Here is a 26,792-nt window from a genome sequence, read left to right on the forward strand (position 1 = left end):
GACTGTAGAGAGAAAAAAAACCTACGCCTACATATTTTAGTATACATATATGTACGGAGTACAGAGTACATATCGTCAGTTTCAAACTGCTCTTGCCCCGTACTTCGTAGAGGTAGGTATGCACCTGGCACTTTTATGTTCCCAGCCATCTAGATATTTTTTTTCCATCTCCTAGGGGTGTTGGTATAAATATATTGATCGAGTTTGACTGACTCGAACAACTTCTACGCTAATATCAAAACACCCCCCACGATATAAATGCAATAACAACATTGAACAAGTACATTGTACACGGAGTACGAACGGAGTACGGAGTACATACCATTTAACTTAGGCGGGCTAAATGGGATGATCTTCACCTCCACCGCCTGAACTTATCCCTGCCTCTCCAGAAGATCCCCTCCCAGTCTAACTTTTCCATATTTTTCTCCCTTGACTCCCTTGACTCTTTGGAATTTCTCGCGTTCAATTTACAGCAGGCACAGTTCTAGAGACTGTGTGGCCGTCTCGTAACCCGTCTATATACCACATATCAGCATCCAAAAAAAAAAAAAAAACACCTGGAACTCGCGCCGGTCGTGCAGGGAGGCTATCTGACTCGAATTTGACTTGAAACTACTGCTTAATAGTCTCACAAAGCCTGCTCGCACTACGTTACTATACCGACACCGCACTATCGCAATTCTGCGCCGGAAAACAACGTTTGTTATCGATTGGGACAATATCCCCCCGCCACCTGGACTCGACTCCAACCCGCCCACCGATGCGTTCGCTATTCGACATCGCTGAGTTACCACATCAGTGAGCGGATCGGCCGTGAACCCGGCGCATGTGATTTTCGACATGGAAGCGATTGAGGGGTCTTATCGCGTATGCGCGGGGAAGACCAGCGCCGCGGAGGATGTCGCATACTACACACGGAACATGCGAATGGAAGAGAAACTAGTCGACGAGGTCTGGTCTACTTTATCGACTAAGCTGGCGGGGTTTTACCTACCAGATAACCGGGTGAACCACAAACTAGATTTGGTCACCAGTTTGACTTCTCGCCTTCCGACTCGCTCGTTAGAGCCACCGTCGTACGACCAACCTCCGCCTACCTACGACGATGTGATCCGCGATCTACCTCCCGAATACTCCGCACTGCCTCCACTCGCGCAGCGCAAATCGACGGCTATTTTCTTAGCGTCAACGACACCTCAAAAATCGCATAAATCGTCATCTTCGCTGCTGAAAGATCGCATGCTGGATGTACGAATTGATTTTGAGAATCCTACCGGTGTTCGGGAACATAAGAAGAAAAAGCCCGCAGCAGGAAAGAAAGCAGCACCTGCTCCCTCCCCCCCTCCTCCGCCACCGCCACCGGCGGGCGGGGCTGATGGAGGAGACGATAATGCCAACGGTGACGGTGGTGATGGTGGGGCTGGTGATTCAGGCGGCGCTGGAGGCGGCGACGGGGGAGATGGAGGCGGCGACGACGGCTGGGGCGATTGGAATGTGAGTGGAAAGAAGGATAAAAAGAAGAAACTGGAGGAGGAAGAGGAAGAGAGAAAAGCCAAGGAAGAAGAAGAGAGAAAAGCCAAGGAAGAGGAAGAGAGAAAGGCCAAGGAAGAGGAAGAGAGACTAGCCAAAGAGGAGGAAGAACGACAGGCCGCTGAAGCCTCTGCTGCCAAAGATCTTAGCTGGGCTGAGGATAACGGTGGGGGCGATGACTCGTGGGCTGCCTTCACTAATGTAGGAAAAAAGAAGAAAGGAAAGGTAAGACCATCCTCCTCCAATGTACAAGATGGTGTCTAAAGTAAAATTACAGGGAGAGGTTGGACCCCCTGGGGGGTTCCAGGACATAAGTCTGGATAACGGCGCGCCACAATTGGACTTGAACTTCGATAGTCCAGCTCCCAAGACCGGCGGAACTGGGTTTAGTTTCGGAGGATGGGGCAAAGACTGGAATACCGGTGGAAAGGTCGATCCTCTTGGAGACCCTCCCAACGACGGATCCAAGGACAACAATCCTTGGGGCGCAACCTCCAAGAAGACTGGTGACTTTGATTTCGATTTGGGATCCGCACCCACCGAAACCAAGCAAGAAGATGACTGGGGAGTAGGCTGGGACGCGAGCAAAGACAAAAAGGGGACGGAGCCCGAACTAGAGATTCCTCCGCCTCCGCCTCCGCCTCCACCTAGAGTCGACTTCACACAGGAAGCCTGGTATCTGAATCTCTCCAAGAAAGAGCAGCGTAAAGCGAAGAAGGAGATGGAGAAGAAGTACAAAGACGAAGATGAAGCTGCGGCAAAAGCGACAGCAGAGTGGGAAGCAGCCAAGGCTGAAGCCGAGGCAGCAGCAGCAACAGCGGCAGCGGCAGCGGCAGAGGCAGAGGCAGCAGCAGCAGAAGCGGCGGCAGCAGAGGCGGCGGCAGCTGTACCTGAACCAGTGGTCGAGGAGACTGAGAAACCACCCGAGGTAGATACTGACTGGGGTTGGGGTGTTCCAGTGAAGACCAAAGATAAGAAGAAAAAGAAGAAGATTGACCTTTTAGCTGATCCGGAGCCTATAATCGATGAACCCCCGGCAAAACCAACAGAACCAGTCGATGTTTTTTCTGCTTGGGGGATTTCCTCAAAGGACAAGAAGAAAAGCAAAGGCAAAGCTGAGCCAGTACCCGAACCAGAACCCGTCCAGGAACCTGAGCCTGAACCTGAACCTGAACCGGAGCCAGAGCCAGAACCCGAACCAGAGCCGGTGCCCGAACCTGAGGCGCCAAAGGTGCCCGACGAGCCTCTGTACGAAAATTGGCGTGAGATATCGTCTAAAGAACGCAAGAAGCGAGAGAAACAATTAATGCGCAAGGGCCTCCCCATTCCCGGCAAGGATTTCGAGCTCCCATCAGACAAGCCGCCTGAAGAAGTGCCTGAACCGGTTGTTGAACCGGAGCCTGAACCCGAGCCTGAACCGGAGCCTGAACCCGAGCCTGAACCGGAGCCAATACCAGAACCGGAACCTGAGCCAGAGCCGGAGCCAGAGCCTGAACCAGAGAAACCGGCCGAAGAAGACTCCTGGGGCATTTGGGGGCCAGTAAAGGGAAGAAAAAGAAAAAGAAGGGCAAGGATATTGAAGAACCTCCCCCACGTGCGCCCACACCTCCTGCTCAGGGCTTGACCCCAGAGCCGGAAGCTTTCCATGACAACGCCGACGATGTTTGGGCGGAGCTAGCCCCTAAGACATCCAAGGGCACGAAGAAGACCACGAAAGCCATCGAACCCCCTAAAGAGGAAAAAGTATCTAAAGGCTTCTGGTCGACTCTTACCGGAGGTTCTACGAGCAAAACCAAATCAACGAAGAAGGCGAAAGAAGAGAAGGAACCCGAGCCTATAGAAGAGGAAGACTTGCTTATCGATGTTGACGACAACCCCCCAGCGCCTGAACCAGAACCAGAGCCTGAGCCAGAGCCAGAACCAGAGCCGGAACCAGAACCGGTGCCTGAACCTGAGCCTCCTGCCCCCGAAAAGATATCCAAGTCTAAGACTTCTAAGCTCAGCGTAGCTGAACGTATCAAGGCTTTGGAGCTAGCGAAGAAGGAGAAGGCAAAGGCAGAAAAGGCTAGCTTGAAGAGCAAAGCCAAGGAAAAGAAGGTTGAACCCGAACCAGAGCCAGAGCCAGAGCCTGAACCTGAACCTCCTGTAGAGGAGCCTGCTCCTACAAAGAAGGGTTCAAAATCCAAGTCTAAGGACTCTGTTCCTGGAAGCTTCCCAGACTTTGGAGATGATCTCGAGCCCGAACCTGAGCCCGAGCCCGAGCCCGAGCCTGAACCTGAACCTGAGCCAGAGCCAGAGCCCGAGCCAGAGCCGGAACCCGAGCCAGAGCCAGAGCCACCAGCCCCAGATCTTTCGAAAATGACCAAAAAGGAACTCAAGAAGTATAAAAAGGCCGAAGCCGAGAAAGCCGCAGCCGCAGCTGCCGCGGCAGCTGCCAGGGAACCAACTCCACCACCTCCAGAACCTGAACCGGAACCAGAGCCTGAGCCTGAGCCTGAGCCTGAGCCCGAGCCAGTGCCTGAACCCGAACCCGAACCCGAAGCAGACCCAGTGCCTGAGCCTGAGCCTGAGCCTGAGGTTGACGCTGAGCCCGAGCCTGCACCGGATCTTACACCCGAGGAACCAGATGCAAAGGACGAAGCTGCACCGGAGCCAGCCGAAGAGCCTCCAAAACCCTCGAAGAAGGACCGAGCACGTGCCGAACGGAATACGAACACCTCTCCATGGGGAGGCTTCTTTGGGGGCCCACCACCCCCAAAGAAATCCAGTAAGAAGGAAAGTAAGACCCGGGAAGAAGCGGAACCTCCCAAGAAATTGAAGAAGGAACCCAAAGTTCAAGAGGAAGTGGAACCGCCCAAGAAGTTGAAAAAGGAACCCAAAATCCAAGAGGAAGTCGAAACGCCTAAGAAAAAAGAATCTCGAAAACCCCGACCAAAAGAACCGGAGCCAGAAGTGGAAAGGTCTTCTGCGTCAGATCGGGAGAAGCGGCGAGAACGAGAGGGGCGTTCCTCCAAGAACCAACGTGGCGTGGCCTTGGCCAACATGGTACTGGGTACACCCCAGTCCAGAAGCAGATCGACTCGCAAACCTGCTTCTTCGTCGAAGCCCGTATCTAGACGTCCATCATTTGATATTGATGAGAAACCTGCTGATCCATCACCTCCGGATGAGAAGCCTGAGGTTTCTGACAAAGCAGCCAAGTTGATGGGCATGGAGGCTTCCAAGTCTCGACGTGAGCGCCCGCGCACGGACAGGCGGAAATCAGGTATGTATCTTTCTCTCACTTCTCATTTATCTATCGCTGACTTATCTTCTACGAAATAGTTCGAGATCCGTATGCGATCGAGGATGACGATCTCGTTATGGTTGATATGGAAGATGTCGAGGGTCATTCACCTAAGGAGGGTTCCAAGGGCTCAAGGCGCAAGTCAAAGAGACAGGTATGTCGCGATACCCACAGTACCTTTTTCACTGTTGTACTAACTCAAGATCCGTCATAGTCGCGCCCCAGACCCGACGACGAGGACGATGCTGTCATGGTCGACCCATATCAAGCACATGCCGCCCCAGATGTAATGTCCGGGCCGGACGATATGGCCTTCGTCGACGCGCCGCCAAGGGAACGCCGTCTCAAGCGCTCCAACACCGCACCACCAAAGAAACAAGAGAGCGGTGGATTCATGGGTCTCCTCGATTCCCTAAGAAAAGGCACACGCCAAGACCGACCAGAACGCCCCGAAATGCCAGAAAGACGAAAGTCACGCTCATATCGCGACGATGACGGAAGATATCCTCCTGAAATGGAGCGCGACGGCGCTCGTAGATCACGTCGCGAAGATCGACGCCGAGGATCTGTCCGACCAGACACCGATGCCGAAGGGTTCTTTACCGACGCCGCCGGTGTAGCAGCAGGCGGCGAGACAGAAGCCGACGAAGCGGAAGCTCGACGCGCAGCACGACATGCACGACGTGGATCCCGGAAGGCACCTTCTGACTCTCGTGAATATGAAGCTCGGGAAGCAGAAGAGCGGCGCGCGAGGCGGAAAGAACGCGCACGTGAGCAACGTGCTCGTGAAGAGGAAGAAGAACGTCTACGAGAAGAAGATCGTTTACGAGAAGAAAAGCGGGCTCGACGAGCTGCACGTGAAGAACGTCGTGCTCGAGAAGAGCAGGCGGCTCGTGAAGCCGAAGCCGAAGCCGCGGCGGAAGCGAGAGCAGCAGAACGCCGTGAGCGCCGGCGGATGCGCGAAGAGGAGATGATGGCCGCGAGAGCGAGTCGACGTCGTGAACGCGAGCAAAGGATACCTGATGATGTGTTCCCCGATGAACGTGAGGTCGATCGTCGCGGGGCTCGTAGCTACCGCGCGTTTGAAGAGCCCACTGCCCGTCGTCGCAAGTCTAAGGTCGCTCCTGAACTAACTCGGGAACCACTTATGACTGGTGGGTTGAATCCTGGCAGTGGTGCGAAAGACAAGATTTCCTCTTGGGTTTACTCGCAAACTGATGAACCTCCAGAGCCACCCCAAATCGTTCCCACTCTTATTGATTTGCCTCCTCTTGCAGCTGACGACGGAGGGCATGCTCATTCTCTTTCGTCGGATGAAGAAGCTCGTCGCGCCCTTCGCCGTAAGGCCCGTCGTCGTGCCAAGTATGAGGAAGAGATTGACGATGCTCGTTCTCGGCATCGTGGGTCTCGTCGTGAAGGTGTGAAGAGCAGTTCTGGGAGTGGTGATTATGAACGTGATCGTGGGATGAGGTCCCAGCCGGGGAGTCGACAAGGTGCTCCACCGAGTTCGGGGCCTAAGAAGCCCAGTTGGTTCCGTAAATTGACGAATCTGTAAACCAGACCTTTGGTCTTTTTTATTCCTTCTATTCTTTGGGAATTTGTTAGTTTGTTTTGTATATTGGTTGCAGCGTTTTGTTTTCTTTTTCTTTTGATTATTTACAAAGGTCTGTGATGAAACTCCAGACAGATCGGATTTGACGACATGTATGAAGCTCATATGATACTATGACCCCAGCAATATACACATTTTGGACTCTTTGATAGTCTTCTCACTCTTGGATATCTTCTTTCCCTCACTTATCAGGTACACAAAGCCCTACAGAGACGAATCTCATGAATGAAATCTAATTGCGAGAAGGTAAGAGTGTGGCCTGACCCCCAAGGTGTCACCCATAGTCTCTTTGATATTGTTCTCTCTCTTTATCAGATACGAAGTAAACCACCTCCATGTCATTCATTTCTCCAATAATCCCACCTCCAAGAAACATGCCTTCCTTCCACCCACACCACAGTCTCCGAGCTGGATAAGTCCAAATGTCTCCAAATCCCACCTGATCGAGGTACGAAGAACCTTCTCTATGCATCCCATACATCATGTCTAACCAACCCACTTCACCAGGCCAGTCTCCCCAAGTCACAACCTTGATCCGTCACCCACACCCCAACACATGAACCCACCCACCATTTCTCGAAGTCAACTCCACCACCGCACTCAGCCATCCAAATCTCACCATCTGTACCTTGCATCCACCAATTACGCAGTGTCCATCTCACGACCCCCCAACAAACAGGATGTCCGCACCAAGTACAGTCTGCGATTTCCAAAAAGAACGCACCACCTTCCTCTCCTGGCTCGAAGACCAAGCCCGACTGATGAGACACCAACCCAAACCCGACACACTGGCAGTAGTCAAAGCAACCCTCCACAACCAGTCCATTGAATACCTCGATCGACTCAAACAAGCCTCCATTGTCATGGCTTGTGAGGCCAAAGACCATATCTGCGTGACGGCCAAGCCGGCGCGATTCTACGAAGTCGAGGTTCCGAAAATGTGCAATGCGCTGCAGTTACGTCTGCCACAGCTTGCTTCGAGGCTTGAGGTCAATCCTAAATGCGACATGTGTATTCATTTCATTATTATGAATATTGTCGTGGAGCCCGGGTTTTAGGTTGGTGTGAATCATTTGGGAGATAGCAATGGATTTTGTTTAATTCTTCTATGTCGTATGGACATGGGCACGAGGAGCATGCTTGGGTTGACACGTACATGTAGCATACGCATATCAAGTAGTCGGCTGTCTATGAGCCTTCGTATATAGTCTTTTTTGGTAGCCTTCTCAGCTGTCCTCTTTGGGATATATGTAGTACCTCGCCTTTCTCAATGTAAACCGCATAGAGTATTGTTCTATGTATAACCATAAATATGGTTCGCGGAGCTTTGATACTATCAAACTACTCATCCTTGGGAGACCTTCATGATACTTGCACATAATTGATATTCGGATCACTAGGGACATAATGGCCTTCAACACACATCATTTCAGTAGAACCGCCTTTCCAGCCTCCAAGTCCTCAACCTCCCTTTGTAGCTCTAGTCGCCTGCGCTTCGACGCTCTTCCTTCTCCAACAATCTCCTCCAGCCTCTCGTCGGATAGGTCGTTGACCCATGACGGTGAGAACAGCTTCATAGGGGCCTCGGGCCCAGTGACCAGATAGTGATCGGCAGCTTGCATACATACATTGTCAACAAACCTCTTGCGAGCCACTTTGTAATATGAATCCAGAATGTCATGAATATCTCGGACAGTATGGTCAACATTGCTCATGTGGTGTTGCTGAACAATGTCCCTGAGTCGGACGACCTCTCCGTGTTTACAATCATCGAAAGCCTTTTTGGACACAGTCGAATGCAATCGCTTTTGTCGACTGTATTGTTTGAGAGGTTAGCAGCCAAACATCTAATGTATTCGGAATACTCTAGCCAACTGACCATTTTTCGAGGTTGTCATTGAAGTAATGGTTGAGGGTAACCGGGGTACCTTCGCGTTCAATTCTCAAAAGAAACTCGACCGTCGACATGGCGTGTTTGTACTTTTCAACCAGGTCGTCCATCAGCAGGGAAATTATCTTCGAGGACATCTGTGTATCTTTGGACACAACCTCAAGCGCTTTGCGTATGAATGCATGAACAACGCTGATGATGTCACTGATGTAGCCCCACGCAAGGACTGACCATTTGATTGACTGCTTCTTCATCAATGTAGAGAGCAAAGTATGATTGAATGTACCAATCTCAAAGCCCCGAGAATTGGAGTAAACACCTTCAATCCAGGCGAGAATGCCCAATTTGATGGAGGGCTCCACGGGTTCTGAAACATGTAGAATATCATCAAGGTCATCTACTGATGTGTTCCGAGTTGGTTCCCAGCTCTTCCGGCTCTGCATGATGTTTTGTGGGTTTTCAGTATCGATCGGGTTATTGCGCCTTTCGTCACGATCATCGACACCGCTGTCTGTCTCTTCTGGCTTCGGCCGGAAAGTGTACGTGTGGCCGTGACGGGCGATATCGTATGAGAAGACATCATTTCTCACTGAAACCAGTGTGGCCAGTCGTAAATCTTTGTCTTCGTCGAACGCATCACTGACTCCGTAATTTGTGGCGAGTGCGTGCTGTGTAATTTCTTGAAAAGCCGACACAACATCTAGAAGGATCCGCCTCTGCTGCTCTGTTGTGTCTCGCTGGGCTCCCAAAGATTGCAACAGGGCTTTTGAGTCTTTGAGTCTTTTTATCACTTCCGACCGCACCTTGATATAAATTAGCAAGCGTATTCACAGAAATAGAGAGTTGTGCATACCAGTGGGAACTCTCGGCGGACGTTTGACGTCAGGAGCTCTTGGAGGCGAACCATTAACGCCGAAACCCCATAATTCTCGGGCGGGACGCGATTCCAAGGCGCATTTTGATAGAATGTCCTTTCTTCTGTGTCACGATCCGCATCACCAGCTTGAAGCTGCTTTTGGCTGAGATTCCGAACAAGGATCCATCCCAGCTGTCCGTTCAAATTTCCATCCTGTATTAACCGAATCACGTTGTGCTCGGTGCCTTTGTCAACAAGGTCGGGTTTGGTGAGGATCCGTAAGGTTCTTCCCCCTTCAGGGTCAATCTCCCTGGCCATCTCAATGATTTCCTGGGTGGCAATGTCCACGTTTGCTGGAACCACTGCCAAGATGATGGATCGTTGGTTCTGCATGTATCGAAGGACCATGTTCCTAACGAGGACAATATCACTCTTCTTTGTTCTACCCAGCGTTGTATTCTTGAAAATTCCAGGGACGTCGATAACGCTAAGGTGAATCTCGTTTGGACCACGAATCTCGAGCTGTAGGACGCTGTTAGAAAAGGTCGGCCTTTGGTCTCCATGAGAGGAGGAGAGGTCCATAACGTCGTGAACCTTGCAAGTCAGAGTTAGCGCAAAGTGCGAGAACACAGTTCATGTAAGTATGATACCTCTTTCATTGTGCGACTAAAGTCCTCAGAATTCAGTGACTGAAGGGCAGAGGCCTTCCAGCCCCGCAACTTCTGATCCTCCTCTGGAGTTGAGCCTGATGCAGGGATTATAGACGCAGATATCTCCCGTTCAACCAAGTTACCATCACGCCGGAAGGTTATTTGCGTAGCAAATCTCGTGCACAAGCCGCTGTCTCGGGGGAAGTTCAACTTGGTCAGGCCTTCGAGAACCGAACTCTTACCGCTGGACTGGTCTCCAACAACAACTAGCTGTGGAAGACTGACATACTCCCCCACGTTACAGGCGAAAAGTTTGTCAATCTTCTCAAGTAAAGCTGGATCAGCCAACTCAAGACTTTTGGTTTGGTGTTCAGTGATCATCATGGCTTGGAGTGTAGCTGAATCAAACTGATGGATGCAAGGGTACAAGTGGGCAGACAAGAGGAACCGAGGGGATGAGAGGTTGGGAGGAGAGGAAGAAGGGATAAGAGGAGAACCTTAAAAAAGAAGAGAAAGAGAGAAGAAGATGAGAAGATGAGACAAGGGGGAATATGAAAGAGCGAAGGGAAGGACGAGGATGGGAAGGAACCCAAAAAGGAAGGAACATTCGGCACATTTTACAACTGCATATGTACTCTCTTAATGGAGCCTTAGACATGAATACACATGTATATTATGGAATATCCGGGGTTTATTATTGCTTTCCATTGCTTCATTCGACTACAAATGTATATTCGTCCATCTGTATAATGCCTTCAACCGCCATGCCATTATAAACACTTGATACCCCTCGATATTTGATTTATGAGCCAGGTGCATCGTGAATGATTTTGCCATCATGCCTATGCTGACCAGTATGTGCCTGATCATTCGATAGTAGATTTATATAGACTTTTCAGACCTCCATGAGCCACTCCCGACTTGAAGGGATTGTCGCTGGAGAAGCCAAAATCGAGGAAGTCTTGATATTTCGCCTGGTTCGACTCAATTTCCACCTCTTGTAACCTGAGAAAACTATTTGGGATTCGTGCCAGGGAAGACAAATGCTGAATAAATCCAATACTTATGGCCAAGCCAGCCCTTGAGTCGGTCGTTTTGTCCTGGGGAATGGTATTCGTGAAACTCGCTCAACTGTTTCATCCGGGATGTGGCACTAGAAAAATTCAGCTTTGGCTGACAGAGACGTGCCGCGTAATGAAGCTGAGTGCCGGGTCAGTAAACTTGTTCGAGTTTGCTTCGCCAATTTAGATCTCCTGGCGGTCAGAACACTATATAGCACCTTTTATTTCAACAAGTATGTATAATGTGTCGATGAGAAACTATTAGAGGTTTTCTAGGCTCTAAATGGTCACTTTCAGGTCTATCATTTTCTCGTTCTAGGTATTTAAAGATACGAAGGTGATATTGAAAAGGGAGGAAGTAAAAAAGGAATTAGGAGTTGAAACCGTATAACTATCTCTCAGTCATTCAATCAAATTCCAAACAATATTTCACAGGAAACCGAATTCAATGTATGGAGGTTCTATTCTGAATAAGCACCAGTTGAGTCCTCCATTACCTGCAACCAGTCGCTCTGTTACTCAAACACTGATCCACGAGAGTTCCTTGCAACTTGACACCATAAACCTCACAACTGACACTGCTAGTACCACACGCGTTGATGCAATAGTTGGCAGCATTTGTGAGATTTTCAACCTGGAAAGTGGCATTTGCACTCCAACTGATACAGCAACCGTACTTGCAGATACTCCGAGGGCTACCCGACTTCCAAGTGGCATTGCCTCTGACATTCTCAAGGAGACTTCGGCAAGAGTTCTTGACAGCGAGGTGGGCATTCGAGCAAGTCTGTTTCAGCCACCGCTTGTTTGGGGTGCTTGTCTTCGATTTGAGACCATGGAAGGCCTCAACCAGGAATTTTGAGCTGGAGGTACTGGCGTAAAGCTCAGCCAGCTGGTGATCAATTTCACCGCTATCCTGGTTTGTGATAGCGTCCAGGAGAGACTCCTGCATTTCTACAGTCGAAACGTTGAGATACTCGCTGTGACCATTCAGCGCGAATGCACTGTACAAGTAGACAATGTCTCCCCACTGGCCTTTGGTCGCGGCGTCTTGTGCAAGGCCAGCGATGGCATTCAGCGTATCGAGATTGTCCAAAGTGTGGATTCCCAGATCCTCCTGGATGTGTGGGAGTTTATCCACGGCAAACCCAGTAACGTTGAGCCATACCGTTCCCTCCGCAGAGTTATCGTTGGCCACGTTGCCGTATGCCAGAGCTGTGACGCTGTCTTCATAGCTGAGCTGCTGGCATTGTGAGGTGGTGGCTAGCGCAGCAATCGCCAAGGCACAGATGGAACGTCCCTTGAGCATTTTTTTAAGGAGGATGCTGAATCGTATTGTAGAATGATAAGGGAGAAGAAGGGTGCCAAAATCAGAATTGTTTGGCTTATCAATGACTAGTCGATCTTGTGTTCTTTTTCTGCTGCTCTATACGGGTGTACATAGAGCCTTTTATATTTGGCCTTCCTCTCCTGACATCCGTTTCTTCTAGCCTCAATAAGAGGTGAAATATAGATATAGGCGTTTTCTAGTTGTTGCCTGCTGATTCGCTGTCGTGGAGCTGTGTTCTCCACAGAAAATGTTACTCTGTCAGCCGCAGCTGTCAGACCCAAAAGAAGCCTGCATAATAAGCCACTGTTAGTGCCGGAAGTCTACTTCGTTCCCGCCTAGCGTGGCTTGGCGAAATTCGGCCCGCCCCGAGAATACGAAGAATCTGTCGTGGGATTCATTCCCGCTATCCCGCTCAACCCTTGGAGTATACATCATCAAGGTAGGTCACGCAGTATAGACAATGTGTTTGAGAATATCTAGAAAGTTTGGCAGGCCGGGTGGCCAGGTTATCGTGATAATGGAGGTCCCGAGAGTAGCGAGAGTCTCTAGATACATCCATTCTCAAATTGAAAGTCTCCAGTAAGCCGAAGGGTCTTTACTTAGCTCAACCTCTGAAGGATTTGAATGGGTTTACCTGTAAGCAGGTACAAGCCACCATATTAGGCAGCAGCGTTTTCATCGACTAATGATGCTTAGCTGCTTCCAAGCTGTTCTTGGCGGGGCTTCTTTCGAACAAGGACAGTGACCATTATTGGACATAAACAAGTGGGAGGCTTATTCGGTGAAGATTCGGAGTTTCAACCCTATTAGCCTGAATATGAAGCTGACTCGGACGGTTACATCGAGTGAAAGATTAAATTAATGTATTTGAACTCTTCGACCATTAGCTACTAGATAATCAAAGAAGATAGTGTGTGATATTGAGAATTATAAGCATAGAGGAAGAGAAAGGAGGGAAGAATAGTCGTGACAGTGAGTGTTTATTGGGTGTAAACACTGCAAAAATCAATAAACTCGCAGAATCACTGCAGAACCCCTGATCGTCCCGCTGTCACATGCCGTCCCATCGACAACACACCATTTGAAGACTTGAAAGGTGAGATTATAGCCAAGTTGTACTCCGTACATTGCACTAATTTATTCACACAGGTTGTTCTGTCATAAGGTGCTCTAGGGCTTTAGATGTCTACTCCATACGGAGTATCACTTCCCTATTTTCCCTTGGCCCCCAAAGATTAAGTCACAGTTAACCAATCGCTCGTTTCAGCCCGTTTCTATATTTTCCTTCATTATTTTGCTCAAAATTTTCAGCATCAGGGCTTGCAAATTGGATGCCCACCTGCTTACGTTCCAACTTCCCCAATTGCTCCTAATTTCTTCACATGGTGTTCCTTGTTGAGTGAATCTCACTCGTTACAAAGGTTTCTCCTTCAATCACAATTCGGAATCCCTCGGAATGTTTCCTCCTTTCAGCCAGATTGTATTTTCAAGTTTATCCTCGCGGGTTGTAAACATTCTGATCAGCCCGGGAGGAGACGGGAATCTGTTAACCCAACTCAATGACATTTCCCTTTCCACAACCATACACAAAGAGTTCACGTTTTCATCCTTCGTTCTCATTTCAAGCCAGCTTTTGATTTCCACATTAGTATGTTTTTTTCTTTCCTATTTTAACCCTCGTCCCACTTGATTAAATTAAGTAATACTAACCGAGTTGACAAGGTTCGTTATCTTCTTGGTCACGTAGTAGCGATATCTTTGATCCTCGAGATTGCTCGAACGGATAGCGCTTTCTCGGATCAAGAAAGGGGGAACATCAGACGCCCTCTGACCTTCCGATCAATTTACAAGGCCGTACGTTGCATATATGCTACACAGAGCCTTTACACATTCTCTCGTGCGCTTGTGATAGGTCTTGTCTATCAGGTTACCCATTATGCAATTAGAGCTTGCTTGGAGATTGCAATTTTCAGACACGAATTGCTGAAACCATTTGCTTATGCCTGTTCCTCTGTTCTCTTATGCAAACTTCACTTGATTTGGACTTGTGCTACTATCTCACCACATCCACTTCGACTCCTTTCTTTGACAGAAAATGCAGACGAAAGAAAATGGACGTATTTAGCAGTCCCCAGTTTCACACACGGTACATGCCAAGCTTTGATGGACGAGGCCCGGGGTCTAATACAAGGGTCAATGATCTCTCCAGGAGATGAAATGTCAAGCTCCAGGCGCGCCGGTGCCGAGATTTTGGCAGTAATCATCATGCTTTCATTTCGTTTAATGGGATTTCTACCAGCATCTATAACACTCATATTGACCGAGGCAAGCCTTTTGCCGGGAAAATTGGAGACAACCATTCCTTCTTTGACAAAGAATCGTGGCTCGACAATTGCAGAGCTCCGTGGAGGACACAAAATCCCTTTGGGAATTGCTGCCTTTAACAGCGCATTGAAGGCTTTCAGCGTGCCTCAGTTTTTATGGCTGATTGAACTTCATCTAAAAAAGTGTTTTGTCCAAATTGCAATCGAGTTGCTCACTCTGCCAATGATTATGTTCAGCATTATTTAATTTGGATAATGATAACGATAATCAATTTTCAATGTTTCAGCTTAATGCCAGAGCCTCGTTCGGCTTCCCACGGTGGAGTCATAGTCATACGATAGTAATCCGGGCCTACGGATATCCCGTTATGCGCCTATCTACTTTAGTTATACTTTCCTACATTAATCACACATCTTTATGAAGACACACTTATATTGCCTGATCTTACATTGTTCGCAGAGTCCTATCTTAGCTCCACAGTACCCGTTCATCCGGATTTCCCAACTACTAGACATTCATTCAGTCGTGAAGATCCAAATCTCTAATCCGGCTCTTTCCACCCATGTCAGCCCACTGCTTTGAAATAGTGTTAGTATTCGTGCCTGAGGTACCGGGGTTGCGGGTCACAGGAGGAGGAAAAACCTCCGTGCTCATTAGCTCGGGCGAGTCTTCAGGAGTAGGGGAAGCTACAGGGAAGGGTGGGGTAATCATTCCATAGGAGCTGCTGGAACTCCATGACTCGGAGTTCTCTTCCTGTGAGCTCTCCACCCGCGGCAGAGGCTTGGGAAAGGGTGTACTGCGTTCTGGGTGGGAGAGGTTAGTAACAGCACCGGCGAGCTTCTCAATTTCAGCATCAGTAGGAGGCCGATATTCCGGTTCCGGCTCCCTAGGCTTGGGAGAAGCCTTAGGCTTAAAGACAGTACTAGCGCTCACGCTGTTTGTCCTAGAGGTGACTCTACTCTTGGTTAGCTTTCGGACGGGGGCAGGGATAGGGCCCTCACGTTGTGATACTCGGCCATCGTGGTAGTGACGGATCGAACGGCGCTCGCCGCCAACCGAGCGTTCAGTGGTGAACCCGTTATTAGGTGAGGCAGTAGCAGTCTTTCCAGCTCGCAGAGCTCGCTTGCGATCAGCCATATTGCCGGTGGGTAACGTATCTGCTGCAAAATGGTTAGTTTGTATCTCCCGGAAAGACAGGAGAGTCGGATGGACAACTGGGATATTCCTAAAAGTTAACAGAAATAGGGACAATTATATAGTCCATGGTGTATTTGAATGGGTGAAAACAAAGTCTTTATCCTTTGTTTGTTGCAGTGCCTTTCATGTCTTTGTGGTTGGTTTCTCGCTTTGGAATCTCGATATATGGAGGCAATAAAAAAGCGTTGGATTTATTTTACCCTTTATATCTCGGAAGATAAGGCGACACAATGAAAGGCATTGTTTCTAATTAAGAAAGAAACAAAGAAACAATACCTTTCCCCTCACGGCTTGAATGTCATGTATCTATACATACCACCGCAGCATGGGCAAAAGAATTGGCAAAGGCTCGATCTCTCTAGTGGCCAGCCATTTTCAAGTCCTTGTGCTACTGCTACAGATCAAAAAATGTCTTCCACACGAACCGTATTTCTCTGCAACGGGCTTCCTATAGTTGATGAGTATGGCTTGTTTCGAGGCACCCTGTGGTTTACCGTCAGATTTACGAACAAGGACCGCCAGCTTTCTGACTACGAGTTGATGAACCTTACAATCCAACGTCTCCAAACCGGAGAGTTCGCAGTCGAATCCGGCCCAGTACACCAGGGCAGGGGGTTTTGCATATCATTTCCGGTCTCAATTTTCGGTGCTAGTCGTACGGAGTGCATTGCCATCGTTATAAGGCTCGTGGAATGCTATAGGGAGGATATCATGTCTGGGGATATTTCTATTGACCGGGACTTTCTTTTCAGAAGTAGGTCTTTCATCGGATAAAGGCATTCCTGACAACAAAGCACCTGCCAAGCTCTCAAGCCAAACCAACCAAAATCATGTATCAGTATATGCCTCGCCACCCTCCCATGGCGAGGCATACTAGGCATCCAAAATCGTGGCAGGATGCACGAAAGTGGGGTGGGTGAAGTGAATGATAATGGAAAGGGACGAAATCTAATGGGGAAGGCGTACTCGACGCTGGAAGGGTCTGTGAAGGACAATAATAATGAACCTAATTTTGATGCCTCTAGCTCTCGGCGTGGCAGGCAGAAGTCACGTCTCAAATCTGCTATGGACTGAGCGAGGGGACAATGGTAAATCTTCTAATTGGCTGTCTGAGTTGTGCTTGTTTGCTCCGTTTAGGTACATCGTTCCTTTGTCTTTGCGGTGAATAATGGTCGAACCGGGCGTACCCAGGTGGTCCCCGGAACCCTGAAAACTCCAGTCCCCTAAGGTCTCCGTCTCCTATTCCGATAGAACGCTCGCTCTAAATCCTCCCGTTGCCGGCGTAGTCTAGCCATAGAGCCAGGATTGTTTTCGGGTGCAAATCTCCGATGCAAAAAGCCAAGCATTCATACACAAGAATGAGAGGTAGGTACATGGCATCGACTGTAGCTCTAATTGCTCTCAATACCTGGTATACCCCTTTCTCCTTCCGCATATAGGCGTCATTTTCGCACCTCCAGTCAAATTCAAGACATCTCCTGACGTGGTACCAGTCACTTTTGTATTTTTCTATTGCTTCGTCGATTGTTATCAACCCTTTAGGTGCTTCCAAAGGACCTGGAGGTGTCTTTTGAGATGGATTGCATAAATCCCATATACCATGCTGTTTAGCAATCAACTTGATGTAGGGTAACCATAAAACCCAAGAGTCGGTATCCTTTAATGTAACGGGGGGAAATCCCACGGTGAGGTATGTGTCGAGGTATATGTCGGCCATCCCCGGGACCTTATGTGTTGCTTACTGTGTTCGTTGAAATCCGATTTTGCAAGGGGTCCTTTCGGTAATTCAGGGGTTGACCATTGTAGTCAATTCATCCGCAGATCGGCGACAGCGAGGTATATAGATGATTTATAGGTACGGAGTAAATCGATCTTCAATGGAACAAATCCGGGCTCATAAGCAATCCTGGAATGTATGGTATGGATGGCATATATGTATTTCTCTCACTAACCAAAATGACAAAAATCCGTTGTTTTGACAATAGGGCTATGCGGACATGGCTGACTAACAATAATAATCGCCATCATGGCGGTTGGTGTTCCGGGTTTCAATACCTGTATTCATTCAACTATGGTGTTCATCTCCCTCAATAGAGCTTTGCAACTGAACTGAGTTGTGGTGGGATGTCAAACAAACCCTTTCACTCTTATTTGGTAATATATCTTTCTTTTCTTTTTAATAGTTGGATTTCTCACTGTTTCAAAGTTAATTATGACATAAATAAAATCTACGGTGTGGCTATATATATAACAAATAGCTTCAGCAGACCAAGACCAAGTGTTGTGACCAACTAAAGTTCTATCTACACATTAGATAGTCACTGGAAATTTAGATGTACTAAAAGAGCTACATGGGGATATCATGCTTTTCTGAAATAGAATATGACCAGTTAAAATGTGTTGTTGGCTGTAAAGATGAAGACGGCAAAGGAATGTAGGTATGTATATCTAGTTAGAAAGAAAGAGCAATAGAAACGAGCACGATTCAACAGCAAAGATCATCTGGCATATATAAATGCCCAACGCATCCTACAATCTACTGAGAGCCCACAACCCTCGTAGTATCTCTAAGGGTAACATGGAACTCTTTGATCTGATCCGCAGGCGTCTCAATAATATATCGCCAAAGGGTCCAGATATCCTGAGAACTTGAGACACTATTTGGGCCCTCTTGCTCGATCTCAAACTCTCTGCCCTTCTTGTCAGATGAGGACCCAGAGAACTGGATCAAAGCAAGATCAACCGGCGCAGGAGGGATCTCAGAAGAAAACTGAGTATATCCGAATGTCTTCACTTGCGTCTGGACTTTCCTCCACTGGGGTCGCCATTTCTCGAATGCTGCGGCCCATTCGAGGTCAGTACCTGCATCTGCGAGTGTAGCGCACATGGTCCAGAGGAAGTGAGAGGCGTCAATCCAGCCATCAGACTTACCGGGCGCGCTTAGAGACCTATATTCATCACGGCGGACTGTGAAACTAAATAAGCGGCGGGTTTCCTGTTGCGATCCGAGTGCAATCGATAGCGGTACAAAGTCAAAGGGATCGCAAGCGGTATCCGAGCTAGAGTCGTAAGCGGCAGAAGAAGAGTCCTCGTCATCTGCGTCCCAGGTTTCATCGGTGTCCACGGGGATGTCCAAGGCCTTGTGTTTTTTATAAATGTTCGGCATGATTGAATCTAGAAATCGATTGAGTGGATTGGATACAGGAACTGAAATACACTTGTAGGGTGCTGATGTGTAGTCAATGTAGGGTGGGCATATGGTTTATATAGTTGAAGGCCCAGTCAAACAAATATATCTGATATCTGAGTTCAAAAATACCTTTTGTTCTCTTTTGACGTTTGTTTCCGTTCAAAGCGGCCTCGAGAAACTAAAATACAATGTACTTCATACAGCGGGGCCTCTTCTTTGTTCATTGCCAGTCAATCACTTTGTCTCCAGAATGGAATCAAAGAGACACAGCAGAATCCTGAGAGAACAAAGAACGATCTTCCTCCAAGGCTGGGATTTTAGTAGATGATGGAAGATTATGAGTCGAGCATCCATGGACCCTTTCACTGGCAGCGACAGCGGCGCGACGAAGGTGGATAACGCTACACAATACTATCCTACTAAACGATCTCCTCGCCTTCATAGGCTCGATTTCCAAGCTTTCCACTAGCACGATCCTTCTCCTTCCTTCGATTCTCCAAATAAAAACGACCTCCTTCATACAGACTGAGATACAAGCCTAATGCAATCGCAGTCCAACCAGCCCGTATTAGCCCACCCTTGAACAACCCACGGATGCCATCGTAACGTATGATATGGCGGCCAACAGAAATGAGAGATGTATCGGGTTTGGCTTTTGTTCGCGCCTGCGAAGATACCTCTGCACTGCCACGAGTACCAGCCTGAGTATTTTGATCTTGGGGCCTAGCGCCAGTATCACTTGCGGAAAGCATAACGCGGGTCTTTATCACGTCTATTGGAGTAGTCACTGTCGCCGCGACCGTCCCTGAAAATGCTGCAGCTATCCCCGTCAAGCCGGCCCGTTCGACTAGTTGATCTGACTGCGCCGATGGAGGTCGGTCGGTGTCGCTGCGAGCTGCTTTCCGTTGTCTCCGACGGTCAATCAGATGTGACCGCACATACTCAAAGATGGGAAATTGTAAAGCTGTAGTTGGGAGGTTTCGACCAACTAGTGCCGTATACCCACTCCATAAGCGCCAAGGATGACGTCGAAATCGCAAAAGTACTTGTCGCATGGCGGATGTGTTTGTTTGGGAGCCTTGAATCATCTGCGCATTTTGCTTTAATACCTCTGCCGGCGTAAGCATGAGGCATGATACCATCTCCCCAGTTGAAGATGCAATTCCATGCATAATTGGGGTAGGGAGGGAATGGGTGAAAGGCAAGCGAAAACTGTTCAGAGAACCATCGGGGAAAGTTCTTTTGCCAGAGGTCGCACTCATGGGGGAGTTTGTTGAGGAATTGTACATAATGCTCTTCACAGCTTCGTATGTGGTGAAGAATGCACCAGCTAGATTAAGTAGAGAGATAGGATGGTCAGCTGTCATGTTCCTCGTCCGCGGTTCATCAATAAGAGCCAACACATACAAGCTGGAATAGTCGAGAAAACCACACTCCAGACGCCTTGGTACAATCCTCGGAAGAGCACATCGCGGCGGACTGCTCCTGTGCGAGCATCTTTGTAGACCTGCTCATAGTCTAGAGATTGAACGCGGGTCTTGAGTGTGTCGAAGGGATAAACGATAAAATCGACTACGACTGCGGCAAATGCACCTGCCTATGGAGCGAGATATCCCAGTTAGCGATTGTAATTGGAAGCATGTATCTTGTGTTAAATGTAGGAAGCCAGTTGGACTGGAGATGAGTTGATCGGGTGCCACTCACAACCCAAATATCGGAATGAGTGTTGTACATGGAGAAAATACAGAACGAACGAGCTCTGATTTATGTGGTTGACACATTTTAAATATTTAAAGATTGGACCAGGAGAATGCCTTTGAAGATTCCCACCTGAGGATTCACTTGCTGATCGGTATCAGCATGATCAGAAATGACGTCATTGATATACTGGTCACGTGTCTGTAGAGGAAACGGGACTTGCATGTGAAGAGAGTCGTGTAAAGACAACACTACCGAAATCGACTTTACATTTACCTAGACACAGTTAGAAATGACTCAAGGATTTTTATATTTCTATTTTTAGCCCTTAACTATTAGAGAACCTTGAGGTACTACCATCATATCGCGACACAGGGATAATATACATGACCTCCACATTTTCCTCTATAGCCAGCCCTTAGGTCCACCCCAGTTACCCTTGATCATGTAGTTGAAGTACACCCAGGGGAAGAAGTCCTTCTTCAGGTACCAGAATGAGCGGCGGGGCTCGGCCTGGTCAATGCCAAACCAGTCGCCGAATGTCTCCTTAGGCACACCGCCATACTTGAACTCAGCAAGAAGGACCTTGCCATACTGGGTCAGAAGGGGGCATGAGGTGTATCCATCGTAGGAAGCATCCAGTTCCTTGCCCTCCATACTCTGCAGAAGGTTGCGAACGAGAACCGGTGCCTCGGAAGTGACGGCTGCGGCAGTCTTAGATGTGGGCAAGCTGGAAGCATCACCGGCAGACCAGACGTTGGGGAACTTCTTGTGTTGGGTGCTGTTGTCATCGACATCGACGAATCCGGCCTCGTTGGCTAGAGGGCTGTTCTTGACGAAACCATAAGCACCCATCTTGGGCGAGACGTGCAAGAGGTCGAATGGCTTGACGACCTCTCCCTCGGGAGAGGCAAAGATGGCAGTCTTGCCATCAATGGCAAGGAGATCGTGCTGGAACAGTCCCTCAACACCGCGATCCTTCCGCATCTGCTCGAGGACGGCGCTGTATTTGGGTACACCGAACATCACTGGAAGACCGGTCGCAAAGCTAATCTTGACGGGTGACTCAGAGGGGCTGGTAGGGTTGTAGAGGCCAGCTCGTTTCCAGTGGTCCAACGCAAGCCACATGATCTTCTGAGGAGCACCTGCACACTTGACCACTCCGGCTGGCTGAGTGAAAATAGCATTTCCTTCGCGGAAGTTTTCAATTGTGCGGAAAACCTTGTCGCAAGTGTCGTAGCTATAGATTGTCGAAACAGTGGAGTTTCGGTCTGCGAGAGCCTCAGGGAGACCCTTGATATTGCCATAGTTGATGCTAATACCGGGCACCACCACCAGATGCTCGTAGTTGATCTTGTCGCCATTCTCAAGAGTGAGCGCATTCTCAGCGGGGGCGAAGGAGCCAACACTCTCGTTATAAAACTTGAACTTGGGGTCAATCAAGCTGTTCAATGGCTTGCGCAGCTCCTGTTTGTCCTTGAGGCCACCGCCAACCAGTGTCCAGCCGGGTTGGTAGTTGTGCCATGTAGCGGGGTCAATCACAGCAATATCATCCTGCGCAAATTTGCCAGAGTGCAGGAGCTGGTGGCTGATAGAGAGACCAGCAGTACCACCGCCGACCACTACGATTTTGTGGCTTCGTGCAGAGCTCACGGGAGACGCGGTCGCGAGACTCCTCCACTGAGCGACGGAGCGCTTAGCAGCAACTACTGTGCGACGCTGAAACATCTTGAATATACAAGGCAAAAAAACAGAGTGATCAAGAGCCCTGAAGTACCTAAAATAGCTTCAGGGCTGGAACTTACGATGTCGTGATTTCGGATTAACCCGTTCCGATATCGGGAGTTTCGGCGTTTATTCGCCGAACCCTTTCGGGCTTCTGCCAGAAGAAAAAAAGTACAACACTTACAATAACTATCGGGATGTTTCATGTTTAACTCAGATATGTCTCACTTGGACTTTAAAAGTATCTCCCTTTAGGGTCTGATAGTGGTTGTGCATGTGGACTCGATTTTGATGTGTGATCTTGGTTCACCTTAATATAAGGGATTGAACACCTCAACAACAGTATCTAACAATATGCTTGGCTAATATCATCATCTGTTCCTGAATTTGACAGTTTGTGGCAAAAATTCCAACATATTCATTGGATGGTGTCGTAATGACTCCTTTTCCTTCAATCGGCGACCTTGCCGGCTTCCTTCAGAGATGCTCACCGAGTCGCCGACCCAAGACTTTCAAGTATAACCACCGCGACAGCTCTTACGTCTAGCACCAATTGTTTTTTTCCTCAAACCCCGAACATCATGATTAGTATGCGGCAGCAATCGTCAAGAGTCGGCCGGCAATGGTCGACGGATCTTCTCGGATTGTCTAGCAGGCCCATTCCAACTTCAATGCAGCTTGGCTTTAGACAATTGCGTCATATCCAACAAGCGACACCAACAAGTGTATCTCATACCTCAAAATCTTCAAGAAACAGCCTTTCGGTCAAGGGGATAGTTCGTCAATCACAAAACGGACAATCCGTCCATCGTCGGGACCAAGCATCCTCGCCACGCTCATGTTCCATCCCTACCAACCATCTAATCTCACGCCGAGTCACGTACAGCACTGCATCCTCTATATCTACTGAGCCTGTAATTCACCATGTTTTCGAGCCCACATCTGGAACATGGCAGTATCTCATCGCCGATCCGTCGACATCAACTGCTGTCATCATCGATCCAGTCTTGAACTATGATCCCGCCACTCAGGCTGTGACCACTCAGGCAGCCGACTCCTTGCTGTCTCTTATCAAGGGAAAGGGCTATAAGATCGACAAGATTCTCGAAACGCATGCTCATGCAGATCATTTGTCTGCAGCATCTTATCTCCAAAAACATCTTGCCCAGGATCAAGGTCATAAACCACCCATTTGCATTGGCAAGCGCATTGAACAAGTCCAAAAACTGTTCGCCGAAAGATATGGTGTCCCACAAGAGGAATATAAAGCCATTTTCGACAGGCTTTTCGACGATGACGAGACATTTACTATTGGGAACTTGAAAGGAAAGGCTATTCATCTACCTGGACACACCCCGGATCATCTTGGTTACATGATTGGAGGTAATTATCTACCATCAATAATTAACTTGCTACACAGTTACTCACAAAATCTTTTTCAGATAATCTATTCTGCGGCGATTCTCTCTTCCATGTGGACATTGGCACTGCGCGCTGTGACTTCCCCGGTGGCGATGCCAATGACCTCTTTCGATCGGGCCGCAAGCTTCTAAGCCTCCCTGACCACTTCAAAATCTGGACAGGTCATGATTATCCACCGGACGGACGTGACCCCGTTCCTTGGGTGAGTGTTCAGGGTCACAAGAAGCTGAACAAGCATCTGAAAGATGGTATCAGCGAAGAGGAGTTTGTAACTTTGCGAAAGGAACGTGATGCGGGATTGGCAGCACCCAAGCTGCTTCACCAATCCTTGCAGGTCAACATTCGAGCAGGACACCTTCCTGCACCAACGAAATTTGGTCATCGGTTGCTTCACATTCCATTGAAGCTTACAGGGGAAGCATGGTAACCGAGATGTACGATTATTCATTAACCCATGCCTGCTCAGATATGAAAAGCTGTACATTTACCAGGCCGCAACCACTTTTCTTGTTCAACTATATGTATTTATATATTACCCACATACTCAAACGACATCAAATCAAACAAAATCTTGTCATTGTTGTAGATTTGGATGGCTTTTCTCATGTACTATGAACTACAACATGTCGTGCAGAGTATTATTCCTGGTGACTATGAATATCAAAGAGACTAGATCTAAACAAAGGATCTTTTATACCTCTATTGTTCTCATCTTCCAAGATACACTTCATCGAGTATTCGAACTCGACTACTCGAACTGCATAAATAGTTTCGATCCCACCTCGAATATACTCTCATCAAGCAACAGTCCATCCAGCACAGTCCTCACACATCCCACAGATAAGTACTAACCTTCTATTACTTCCATCGCCCCCATCACACCTTCACCATGCCTCTCGTTCAACCCGACAGCATCTACCGCATGGAGCGCAGCTACTACCTTGATGTTCTCGAGACCCAGGTCCATCGGCTTCGGACTAACCCCGGCCGTCGCCTTCAGGTGGTCGACCACCTTAAGGAGCTTGCTCAGTTGACCCCTGGCTCCATTGAGGCTTCGCTTGTCATCGGTGACACTGTCTTCCATCAGACTTGCTGCAATCTGCAGCCTCTGTACCTCAACGCCATTTGCTCTCTTTTGGGGGACGATGATCCAGCCCTTGGATATCAAATCGCCGATATGCTCGAGGCTGCAGTTCCCGCCGAGGTTCGTAACCCCTACTACCCCCCTGCTGGATGGTAGTTGATGATTACAGATGCATTCACAGCCATCAGGTTCTGTAGATATCCGATTTCACAGATCAATCTAACTTTACATTTGTCTTACATTAGTCTTAGATCGCTTCGCTCCATCCGTAGATTATCCAATTGTAAAAAGGAAAACGTACAACAGTACAAGAGAATTTGACCTGTTCAATGTGTTTGTTATATTCTAAACAAAATAAAGATTCCCTTCTATGATCGAATACAAGTCGATACAACGCAGGAGTCTAATGCCCCAGAGACTCAGCTCCGCTCATAGAAGAAAAAAGAAACAGGAAGTCATATTAACATCCAAAATAGAGAACATTTTCCCTCCCTACGCCGTAAAAAGGTCATGCAATACCAGAAGCGTCGTGTCTCCCCTTCGCAATCATCAACGTTTAGTTCGAGGTCTCGTTGGGCAGCAGGTTGCCCTTGATGGCAAACATCTTGCCCGTGCTGGACGAGACGAAGCTGTCGACCTGGCGCGCGTACTGGTCCACCTGGCGAGTGTTGAGCATGCTCTCCAGACGGCTGGGCTCGGCGGGAAGCTTGAACAGACGCTGCCACTCGTCCTCGGGGAGGAGGGGCTGGTTGAGAGTGGCACGGCTGGCGTTCTCTTGTGCGCGCTTGGCCTTCCAGGCGTTGATCTTCTGCTGCTCGCGGCCGAGCACACGCTGGTAGTATTGGTAGTTGTTGACCTCGGTGTTGTGGGTCTCGATGCTGTCCAGAAGGAGATCGCAGTTCTTCTCCAGGAAGGGATCGATGCTGAGGGACAGGTTGTCGAGGTTGGGGGTGAGGGTGGAGGTTTTGCTGAAGGGGCTGGACTCGAGGGCAGCCAGGGAGGAGGGGAGCTCAGTGGATGCTGAGGAAGTCGGGCACTGCAGCTGGTGGATGAAAGAGGTGATCAGGTGGGAGTTGTGGAGCTTGACGGGCAGTTCCTCGAAGATGTCGGGGTGGCGCATGTTAGACTTTTGGAGGCTACAATTATTGTCAGTATTCATGCCGGGCATGGAATTTTTTTTTTCTTTTTCGATTTTTGAGGTCATTGCACGTACTCCTCGGAAGTGAACTTGTTCTCCTTGAAGGCAGTCATGAACTTGGAGGACAGGCGGAAAGCACGGAGGCTGAGGCTACCCTGGGCACTGCGGCTGACATCGTGAACGAGGGCGACTGTGCGCTCGTTCAACTGGCTCTGGTAGTAAAACTGGTTCTCGATCACGTTCATGTTGACGAAGTTGCCCATGTTGGCGCTGGTGTACCATCCGACGCTGTTGGCATCAGTGTTGACCTCGCGCAGCATGCGGATCATCTCTGCAGAGTAGGCGGCGTTTGCCTTAGCGCGAGGAGCGGCAGCGGCCGGGTTGGGAGCGGCGTTGTCAAAGTGCGACTCGGCGGGGACTTCGACGACGGGGAATGGGAAAGTGTTGGTGATCTCGAGGGTGCCATCGACATCCATGCCGACAATCGCGCCGGTGGCAGTGGAGGGGAAGGTCTGAGAGCAGTGCTTGATGATTTTCATGACAACCTGGAACGTCCGACGTCAGTATTTCTGGTTGGCGAGGACTGAGGGAGATTTTCGTCGGGGAGACCATACCAAGGCCTCGACCTGAACGGCCGCGAGGGGAGCTGGAGTTCTGCGAGTCGGTCAGCATCATGTTGTCACGGATCAAAATAGATCATCACTTACTCGGCCATTGTGAAGGATTGCAACAGTTGGGCGGTTGTTAAGGTCGAGACGGTGGACTTGGAGGGTTTGTGTGAAAGGGACCATTCATTC

The 26,792-nt window shown here is 48.9% G+C and overlaps 11 protein-coding genes across 11 annotated transcripts; 4 read left to right on the forward strand and 7 right to left on the reverse strand.

Annotated features, from left to right (window-relative positions):
- Positions 1-843: 843 nt before the first annotated feature.
- Positions 844-6,374, forward strand: N7487_003116 (uncharacterized protein; the record flags this gene model as incomplete). The annotated part of the gene is made up of 5 exons (XM_056870863.1): positions 844-1,734; positions 1,811-3,073; positions 3,151-4,798; positions 4,858-4,973; positions 5,034-6,374. The coding sequence occupies 5 exons, from the start codon at positions 844-846 to the stop codon at positions 6,372-6,374; spliced, it is 5,259 nt and encodes a 1,752-aa protein (XP_056735647.1).
- Positions 6,375-7,111: 737 nt separating this feature from the next.
- N7487_003117 (uncharacterized protein) lies at positions 7,112-7,489 on the forward strand (the record flags this gene model as incomplete). The annotated part of the gene is made up of 1 exon (XM_056870864.1): positions 7,112-7,489. One exon carries the CDS (start codon positions 7,112-7,114, stop codon positions 7,487-7,489), a length of 378 nt encoding a protein of 125 aa, XP_056735648.1.
- Positions 7,490-7,855: 366 nt separating this feature from the next.
- N7487_003118 (dynamin family protein) lies at positions 7,856-10,212 on the reverse strand (the record flags this gene model as incomplete). Its single annotated transcript, XM_056870865.1, has 4 exons — positions 7,856-8,246; positions 8,311-9,125; positions 9,176-9,772; positions 9,829-10,212. 4 exons carry the CDS (start codon positions 10,210-10,212, stop codon positions 7,856-7,858), a joined length of 2,187 nt encoding a protein of 728 aa, XP_056735649.1.
- A 1,170-nt stretch (positions 10,213-11,382) lies between these two features.
- N7487_003119 (uncharacterized protein) lies at positions 11,383-12,195 on the reverse strand (the record flags this gene model as incomplete). Its single annotated transcript, XM_056870866.1, has 1 exon — positions 11,383-12,195. One exon carries the CDS (start codon positions 12,193-12,195, stop codon positions 11,383-11,385), a length of 813 nt encoding a protein of 270 aa, XP_056735650.1.
- A 2,865-nt stretch (positions 12,196-15,060) lies between these two features.
- On the reverse strand, positions 15,061-15,678 carry N7487_003120 (uncharacterized protein; the record flags this gene model as incomplete). The annotated part of the gene is made up of 1 exon (XM_056870867.1): positions 15,061-15,678. The coding sequence occupies one exon, from the start codon at positions 15,676-15,678 to the stop codon at positions 15,061-15,063; it is 618 nt and encodes a 205-aa protein (XP_056735651.1).
- Positions 15,679-18,274: 2,596 nt separating this feature from the next.
- Positions 18,275-18,904, reverse strand: N7487_003121 (uncharacterized protein; the record flags this gene model as incomplete). Its single annotated transcript, XM_056870868.1, has 1 exon — positions 18,275-18,904. The coding sequence occupies one exon, from the start codon at positions 18,902-18,904 to the stop codon at positions 18,275-18,277; it is 630 nt and encodes a 209-aa protein (XP_056735652.1).
- Positions 18,905-19,347: 443 nt separating this feature from the next.
- N7487_003122 (putative mitochondrial carrier protein) lies at positions 19,348-20,662 on the reverse strand (the record flags this gene model as incomplete). The annotated part of the gene is made up of 3 exons (XM_056870869.1): positions 19,348-20,258; positions 20,336-20,525; positions 20,633-20,662. 3 exons carry the CDS (start codon positions 20,660-20,662, stop codon positions 19,348-19,350), a joined length of 1,131 nt encoding a protein of 376 aa, XP_056735653.1.
- A 369-nt stretch (positions 20,663-21,031) lies between these two features.
- Positions 21,032-22,354, reverse strand: N7487_003123 (NAD(P)/FAD-dependent oxidoreductase; the record flags this gene model as incomplete). Its single annotated transcript, XM_056870870.1, has 1 exon — positions 21,032-22,354. The coding sequence occupies one exon, from the start codon at positions 22,352-22,354 to the stop codon at positions 21,032-21,034; it is 1,323 nt and encodes a 440-aa protein (XP_056735654.1).
- Positions 22,355-22,932: 578 nt separating this feature from the next.
- Positions 22,933-24,200, forward strand: N7487_003124 (MBL fold metallo-hydrolase; the record flags this gene model as incomplete). The annotated part of the gene is made up of 2 exons (XM_056870871.1): positions 22,933-23,734; positions 23,794-24,200. 2 exons carry the CDS (start codon positions 22,933-22,935, stop codon positions 24,198-24,200), a joined length of 1,209 nt encoding a protein of 402 aa, XP_056735655.1.
- A 462-nt stretch (positions 24,201-24,662) lies between these two features.
- On the forward strand, positions 24,663-25,013 carry N7487_003125 (uncharacterized protein; the record flags this gene model as incomplete). The annotated part of the gene is made up of 1 exon (XM_056870872.1): positions 24,663-25,013. One exon carries the CDS (start codon positions 24,663-24,665, stop codon positions 25,011-25,013), a length of 351 nt encoding a protein of 116 aa, XP_056735656.1.
- Positions 25,014-25,176: 163 nt separating this feature from the next.
- On the reverse strand, positions 25,177-26,760 carry N7487_003126 (putative eukaryotic translation initiation factor 3 subunit EifCh). The gene is made up of 4 exons (XM_056870873.1): positions 26,703-26,760; positions 26,610-26,649; positions 26,071-26,540; positions 25,177-25,993 (listed from the first exon to the last, which is right to left on the reverse strand). The coding sequence occupies exons 1-4, from the start codon at positions 26,708-26,710 to the stop codon at positions 25,414-25,416; spliced, it is 1,098 nt and encodes a 365-aa protein (XP_056735657.1). The 5' UTR covers positions 26,711-26,760; the 3' UTR covers positions 25,177-25,413.
- Positions 26,761-26,792: the final 32 nt, after the last annotated feature.

The sequence above is a fragment of the Penicillium crustosum genome (assembly GCF_028827405.1).
Source record: "Penicillium crustosum strain IBT 35664 chromosome Unknown utg000001l_segment0_segment0, whole genome shotgun sequence".
Classification (NCBI taxonomy): Eukaryota; Fungi; Ascomycota; class Eurotiomycetes; order Eurotiales; family Aspergillaceae; genus Penicillium; species Penicillium crustosum.